Source organism: Otolemur garnettii, unplaced genomic scaffold (genome assembly GCF_000181295.1).
Source record: "Otolemur garnettii isolate 467f Iridium unplaced genomic scaffold, OtoGar3 scaffold00012, whole genome shotgun sequence".
Taxonomy (NCBI): Eukaryota; Metazoa; Chordata; class Mammalia; order Primates; family Galagidae; genus Otolemur; species Otolemur garnettii.
Genome location: NW_003852407.1, coordinates 15,713,358 through 15,721,259, shown reverse-complemented (window position 1 = coordinate 15,721,259; position 7,902 = coordinate 15,713,358). Strand labels below are relative to the sequence as shown.

General features: G+C 52.9%; 1 protein-coding gene across 1 annotated transcript in view; it reads left to right on the top strand.

The window, feature by feature from the left end:
- Positions 1-4,980: 4,980 nt before the first annotated feature.
- MOCOS (molybdenum cofactor sulfurase) overlaps positions 4,981-7,902 on the top strand; it is a 62,083-nt gene continuing 59,161 nt past the window's right edge. The window contains exon 1 of the mRNA XM_023510165.1: positions 4,981-5,134. Within this exon, the coding sequence (XP_023365933.1) occupies positions 4,996-5,134 (139 nt within the window). The 5' untranslated portion in view covers positions 4,981-4,995. The remainder of the gene's footprint in view (positions 5,135-7,902) is intronic.

Below are 7,902 nucleotides of genomic sequence, written 5' to 3'. Positions count from 1 at the left end.
GCAGGAGATTCGCTTGAGCCCAGGAGTTGGAGGTTGCTGTGAGCTGTGATGCCACAGCACTCTATCCAGGAGGACAGCTTGAGCTCTGTCTCAAAAAATAAAAAAATAAAAAACTCAGCCTTCTTGCAAACACCCACCTTCACCCCAACAGTTTGGCTGGAAGTTTGATCCATTATAATTACAGACCCAACTACCTCCAACACTGACAGGCAAAGGTTTTGGGTAGGTTATTAATGGAGGGGGACCTCTAACCTTCTTCACACCACTTAAGACTTGACGATTATAGGGAAGCTGCCATCCCCACCCACCTAATAGGACTGTTCTCATTTAGGCCACCACAGGCCACTTGTCCAGCAAGTTTAGTAATCTGCTTAATCCCATCTTAACTGGCTTTGCAACCTGACATATCACAAAGGCACTCTCCTCTGGCTCTGCCCTCACCTCTCTAATTGAACCTTCTCACCCATCAGTGGCAGGAGACAGACACCTCTTTAGTCCCCAGGGCTCTGTCTTCTTTCTCTGAACACTTCAGAGCTCCTGAGGTGGCTCCTTCACAAGCCTCTCACATGACTTGTGTATCCAACCCCAGACCCTCTGTCCTGCTCACTTGAGCCCTGCATCTCCGTTCAGAAGTCCTAAACCCAGCTCCATATTATCCCACAATTGCTGAGCACCCTGTGTCCACTCAGTCTTCCAATCTGGCAGTGCCAAGTCACCCTGAACCAGCCCTCCTTGGTCCCCATTTGTTCCTGAATTCCTTCACCGCTGCACCATTGGAGCCCTGGCTCAACCCTCACTGCCCAGTCTGCCAGCTGCGCTACCTGTACCCACCCCAGGCCCCCTGTAGTGCTGCCTGGGTCTAAGTCACACCTCTGAGCCAGGAGCCAGTCACTCTCCTGAGGAGACTCCCTAGCAGAGTCTTCCTGGCCCTACTGGACCAAGGCCAGGCTCCTCTGCACTGCAGAGTCTGCCCCTTCCCTCCCCATCCAGCTCCTCCCCGCAGAGTTGCAGTCTGTGTTCCAGCCTCGCTAAAGGGCCTGCTTCTGGAGTTTTCTGAGCCTTTTTTCACCTCCAGCCCTTTACACATGATGCTGCCATCTCTCCCACCTCCTCCTCCAGAACGCCTCCCAACAGCCCCACAGAGAGGGGCTCTTTCCCCCACAGCTGACCATTTTGGGAAGGCCTCTTCTCCAGCACTCTTGCAGCTGTGACCTGACTGTGAACCTAAGTCCTTCCCCAACCCTGGAGCCTCTCAGGCAGAGACTGACTGCCTTACCTCCCACGGTCCCAGCAGGGAGCAGCTGCCTAGTAAATAATGAATGAACACTCCTGCCAAAGCAACAGTGATTGTCAAGTGAATCATTTTTGGTGATTCCAGTCTGGAGCGTTGCAAAGAGATTATATATAGGTGGTTTCCCCTGCTCTATATCCTCATGACCTCATTTGGTCTGATCATGGCCATTAGACAGTTCTGCCTAAATCACCTGTGGAGCATTTTCTTGTTTTTCCAAAACCTTCATAATGAAATTCCAGTCCTTTAGCCTGACGTAAAGCCCTCAAAAACCTGTCCCCAAGCCTGCCTTCTTCATCTTCCATGCCGTGGAGCCTATTTCTAAGACACACATACTCACTTTTTGCCAAATGAATGAATGAATGAAAATACATGAATGAATGCTTCAGACATAGTGGAGATTCTTGCAAATGGAGTCCATTGCTTGGGGACAATCTCTCTTTTTTTTTTTTGAGACAGAGCCTCAAGCTGTCCCCCTAGGTAGAGTGCCATGGCATTTCAGCTCACAGCAACCTCCAACTCCTGGGCTCCAACGCGTCTCCTGCCTCAGTCTCCCAAGTAGCTGGGACCACAGGTGCCTGCCACAATGCCCAGCTATTTTTTGGTTGCAGCTGTCATTGTTGTTTGATGGGCCCAGCTGGATTCGAACCCGCCACCTTGGGTGTACGTGGCTGGCGCCTTAGCCACTTGAGCCACAGGCGCTGAGCCAACAATCTCTTTTAGAGCAAGGGGAGACACCATCAGGAGGCAAGGACCCAGGCTTAGAGGTGGACTGGGAAAGAAGACTCACACAGGTGGAGACAATTTTACAACAAAATTGAGGGCCTCCCTCCTGTCTTGGCTCTTAGGCACATAATTTTCAAGTTCTTAAGTGGGAGGAGACTGTAAATGGAAACTGAAAGGGCTGTTTCCCTACAAAGCTATGAACGCTGGTTTCAGAGCTGGCCTCCAGGGACCTGGGCATGCACTAGCTTAGGGTCCTCTGAGGCTCCAGGGTCAGCAGCAGGATCAGGTGAGAGGAGGCAGTGACTGAGCAACACAGGTAACACAAGGTAACACCCCAAGACATTCCTTGATGGGGCTGGAGGTTCTACTTAAGGCAGGGTGAGAGCAATCAATTTCTCAGAGTACCTTTCTGGTAAGAGAGGCCCAGGGAATGTTGGTGAAATGTACCTGAGGCTGCCAATTAGAGAGAGACTAGGCTCCCAGGGTCAGCCACACTCCCTCCTCCCCCTGCCTTCTTCAGCAGCTCATTTCTATGGCTTAGTTCAAAGTCTTCCTGGTTTGGCTTTCCCTGGACACCCAACTAGCAAGCAGCGCCTTCCTCTCCTACACTCTTGTACCTGCACACCCTGAGCCAGCCATTGGCTGGGCACTCAGCCACATCACTTTGTGGCTGGATGTACAATGGTTCGTTCACTTCCTACATGGCTGCAGGCACAGTATCTCCACACTCTTCCAAGCACACAGTGCCCTGGGTGGGCACAGCCAAGTGCTTATAAATATTTCTCGAATGAACGGTACCCCAGTGATTTGTAATAGTCTTCCAGAGTTCTGCACTGACTAGGCCTGTTCTAATCACTAGGCAAGCTAGTCTGAAGCAGCACCCTGGGGACTGATGGTTTGTTACTTGGCCATAAAACTTCTTGAGGAAAGGTACTTCTTACATTTCCAGGGAAGTGACCTAGGCCTTCACTCCTCAGAATGTAGGCCATGAACCAAGATGGCATCAGTGTCACTTTGGCTTCTTAGAAACACAGAGCCTCAGCCTCACCCCAAACCTAAAGAATCAGAATTTGCATTTTAATTGGCTTCCCCAGTGATTCATGCAAGTTCATATCTGGAAAGCCTGGCCCAGAGGAGAGTCTTGCTGGGAAGGTGGGAATTAAAAGGAGAGGTGAGGAGTGACCCACTGTACAGTTGCTGAGAGGACCAACTCCCACCCCTCTCCCAACTTAGATGGGGAAACTGAGTCCCCGAGAATCACAGTGGCTCACACCAGAGAGGTAATAGGACCACTTAACTACTGGGCTCTGGAGACTGATTTCCCAGGTGCTAATGTGTCTTCTAGCTGTGTGGCCTTGAGCGAGTTACTCTCCCTCTCTGCCTCAGCTTCCCCATCTGTACAGCCACCTCACAGGTGTGCATCTTTAATTACTGAGTAATCAGTACTGGTAAGAGTGTACACAATGCAATGCCCAGTGCATGCCGGGCACATGGCAAGGCTTCCATGAGCTGGCTCTTATCACTGCCGCCCAAGGTCACTTCTGCAGAAGAAAGTCCAGTGTCCAAAGTGCCTAGTAGAGGTAGGGCCAGAAGATATGCAGATGGTGGGCTGGGCTGCCAAAGAGTAAAACTCAGCATTCATTCATCACTAGTTCGTTCCTTTCAGAACAAGTATACAAGGATAAGCGCTTGTCCGGTAAGGTCTCTGGGTGTTTGGCAGTGAGGGAGAGAGCTGAGGCTGGGGGTGAGTTCCCGGGCACCGGCTCTAGTGCTAAGCCTGTGGGAGGAAGGCAACGAGTCCGTTATGGAGGGTCTTTCTCTGATCTGGCATTGGAGGCCTGGTCGGGAGCCTTCCCATGGCTCTCACTCTGGGCCACTGCGATGCATCACATGTCTTCACGCATCCTGGGCAACCGCGGGTGTGCCTGGCCGCAGCTGAGTATGCGCGCTTGGGGCATAAGTGCCCATCACACCTCGGCCCACCTTGACACCGTCGAGAGCCAGTGGCTGGCTCCTGAGCCCAGTGGTTCCGCATCTGAGTCCCCTCACCTAAGTCACCAGCACATGCAGTCTATCTGCGGCGGGTTCCGCAGCCCCACCCCACCCCACCCCGGCCTCCGCTCGCACCCGCCTCGCACTTGGTCCGACACAGAGCGCCTCTCCTGAGCGAGCAGTACCTCGTCTCCTTCCGCTCCATCCCTCGTAGCGGGCCGCACCTGGGATCTTCCGCGTTTCCCTGGCCCCACTTGCGTTCACTTGCCTTTCCACCCCGGCTCCCTCAGCGCACTTTCCCGCACGTGAGTTTGGCCGGGCCCTCCTTGCTTGAGGCAATGGTGCCTCAGAACAGAGCCTCTGCCCCCACGGCTCCCCTCCGTCTCGTCCTAGTCGCACCCGCGCTTCCCGGACGGTGCTCAGCTGCTAAGAGCTAATTAGCCTCGCGGATCCCCAATCTTTCTCCGTTTCTACCCTTTGCTCAGCTACATTCTCAACAAAGACCAGGCACCGGCCTGGCTGGGGAGCAGTGACCAGAGAAGCCCTAGGCTTCCTGCAAACGCCCCACAGACGCCCGTCCCTGCCAAGCAGGGTGGGGAGCTCGGGCGCTGCTCGGGGAAGATCAACGGGTTCCGGAAAGCGGAGCAGGAAAACGCACTTCATTGCTTCTTCCATCTGCCTTTTCATGGGAGAGAGATAAACTTGAACTTCCAAGTACCTGGGGGCACTTCCTTGGGCCCCTTTAGGATGTTGTTTAAAGGGACAGCCAACCCGGACGCTCAGGTGGAAACCGACCGACCAGAAGTGAAACCGCGTGAGTCAGCGCGCCGGGTGAGCCGGCCGCCCCACAAGGCGCCGCCCCTGGGCCACCGACCCGGTCCCGCTGGCAGCCGTGGGGCGCGGCGGGGGCGGAGTCGCTGCGGGCCGACCTCGCTCACTTCCCGGGGCCGGGCCGGCCTGGACGGCGCGGCGGGCTACCCTGGGCCATGGCTGACGGGACAGCAGAGCCGGGGGCCGAACTGCGGGACGTGACGGCGTTCCGAGACTCCAGCGCGCCGCGGCCCTACGGCTACGGACCGGGCAGCCTGCAGGAGCTGCGGGCACGTGAGTTCAGCCGCCTGGCAGGTGAGGAGGGCGGGCAGATTGCTCGGGTGCGCGCAGTTCCTGGAACCGACTTGGAAGAAGCTTCAGGTGGAAGCGGTGCTACCTCACTTGGGGCGCATCTTGAATCGAAGGACCAGGAGGGACATGTCCATGCGTCCGCTTTGTGGACGCAGCTCCCCGAGGTCCCACCCAAGACTTCTACTTTCCCTCCTTAGACTTTCCAGCCGGGCAGGGCCAGTCTAGCTTTTTTCGCCTTTCCAGGCTCTCAGCAAACAGGGTAAACCTAAGGGATTCTCCTTGACCTCGCTTGCTGGGAGATCCCTGTCGTAAACGCTCAACGGGATCCGGGGTTGCACAATGCAGGGCGTTTAGCGCCAGTAACTGCTCGCCGTCCTCCTGGGGACGGGAACGACGCGGGGGCGGCAGGCTCGCTGGGATGGGACTAAGAGGCTGCCCCGGCCTCCCGAGGCTGCGCCTCAGACAAGTCTGGGATAGACCACATGCAGCTTTTATTTTCGAAATCTCATTCTCGTGCCTGCAGAGTCAGAACAATGCCTCTGACTTCTAGCTCTGTGGGAGACTGGAGGTGTTCCCAAACCTTGCAGTTTGACCTTTAAGAACAGGGGACTGACGGACGGCACACTGCGCCTTTGAGTTCCTCCGGGCAGAATGGGTTGATTAAATTGGACGTCAAGCTCCATCTGGCCTTGGCCGACCTGGCTTTCCGTTGTCCGGTGCCAGAGACCTTGAGTGCGGAGGCTTTCAAGCCTCAAAACCTCGTGACGCATGGTCAGCGAGGGTCCTCAGGTGAAGCGGGGGCGGGTAGTGGCGCAGGGTACCCCGGCTTGCGTGTATTTGTCGTGATGAACAATTGGTGATTGCTACTCTCGGGTAGACGGCAACCATGACTTACGTTTCATTAATCGGGTAGCTGATTTCAGCAAATTGGGACATTTCCTCATGTTCCGGATAACAACTTTTCTCCTGTAGGGACAGAGCGGGGCTGTGAGGAGTGTAGGCCTCCTTGTGGGTCTCTCTTTTCTTCCTAGGTAGGGATATTTGGGGAGGGAGCGGGGCCTTCTGCCAGCCTCATCCTATTCCCACCCGGTTCTTCACCATCACTGGGTGACGTGCTGGAGACAGCCCCTCACCCCTCTGCTTCTACGGTCTCTGTTTCTCTCTCTGAATTGTCAATTATGGAAATTTCCTGCCACATAGAAATAGACGGATACTATGAACACCCACAGGTGCAGAGAGAGGGAGGCTCTCCATTCTTTGAAGCAAATCCCAGAAGCTTTCTGGTTCATGTTGGGTCATAATTACTTTGCCACCACACCTCCTTAATCCTCTGAATCCCCTCCAGCTCTGATCCCTCACTCCCACTATGGGCCGGCCTCTCCCCTCAACACTACCCTGGGAAAGGAGAGGTGTGCTCTGGACCCCTCCTGGTTTCACTCTTGTTCCTGGGAGAATAGTACCTTTTCCCTCAAATGCAAAGTTGATACGTGATAGCCAAGATCCTTTGGTATTTGTGGCAGTGTTGTGAGCATCCTTTATTTATGCAGTGCAAGTTACCAGTATTCCCGCTGCTACATTATGATTAAAGCAGACTTTTGTGGGCTAAACCGACACCCCTCCCACAGCTGGAGGTCTTGGAACATACCCACTTTTTTTCTCAGGGGAACAAATGAACCAGAGAGGGCAGGGAAAAAAACAAATCAACCAAACCAAAATAATAAAAATTTCTCCTCTCCCTTGTCCTACCCTTCTGGAATTTTTCTGCTGGTTTGAGAATTTATGTGCTAACTCTGGATAATTAAATGCTTAACCTTTAAGTGCTGGAATGTTTCACCTGATCATTTGTGTGGGAATGTCCTTGCCTTGGTGAAGGGAGACCAATGAATGTATAGAAGTGGTTAAGTGGCTTGTGAAGCTTTAGGGTGCTGACTGATGACTTCTCAAAACCTGCCTGGAACTGAGAACTGAAGGGGTGTGACTCAGAGCAGATCCTGGAATTCTCTTTCTTAAAGTAGATCTAATACCAGTTGGCTTTGAGGTCATTCACCTGCCTCTAATAATAGCTCAACTTGTGTAATAGTTACTATGTGCCAGGAACTGGCCTAGATGCTGGAATATTTAATCATTTAGTACTCACCCCATTTCCAGATGAAGGAATGGGGGTCCGGAATGGCTAGTGGTGGAACCAGGATTCGAGCCACATTGATTGGCTTGGGTTCTGCACTGTTAATTGCTAGGCTGCCTGTTCTTCTCCTAAGAGCCAATCCCTTGCTGATGTAACACAGTTGCCTTTGGGGGGTGGGGGAGGGTCTTGCTCTGTCTCCTGGGTATCATCATAGCTCACTGCAACCTCAAACTCATGGGCTCAAGTGATTGACCCTCCTGCCTCAGCCTCTCAAAGTGCTAGGATTATAGGTATGAGCCATTGCACCTGCCCCTGGCCCTCCCAGTTAACTAGTGAGCCAAAACAGCTGTCCCCAGTCGCTTCCTGGTCCTGCAGCAGACTATGGGCAGGGTGAAAGGTGGTCCCTAGCACGTTCTCAGGTCTCACCAGTGTAGTGGTTTCACATGAGCAGGCCTTGATGTCTGGATGAACAAAAGCCTGTGATATCTTTATACAGGTACTTCTAAATCTTCAGTAAAAGAGAAAAAAAATTTTTTTAATTTTTTTTATTGAGCAATAATAATAATAATGCAAAAAAGTAACATTCACATTGTCAGTGAAATCTTCAGTAAAAGAGAAAAAAAATTTTTTTAATTTTTTTTATTGA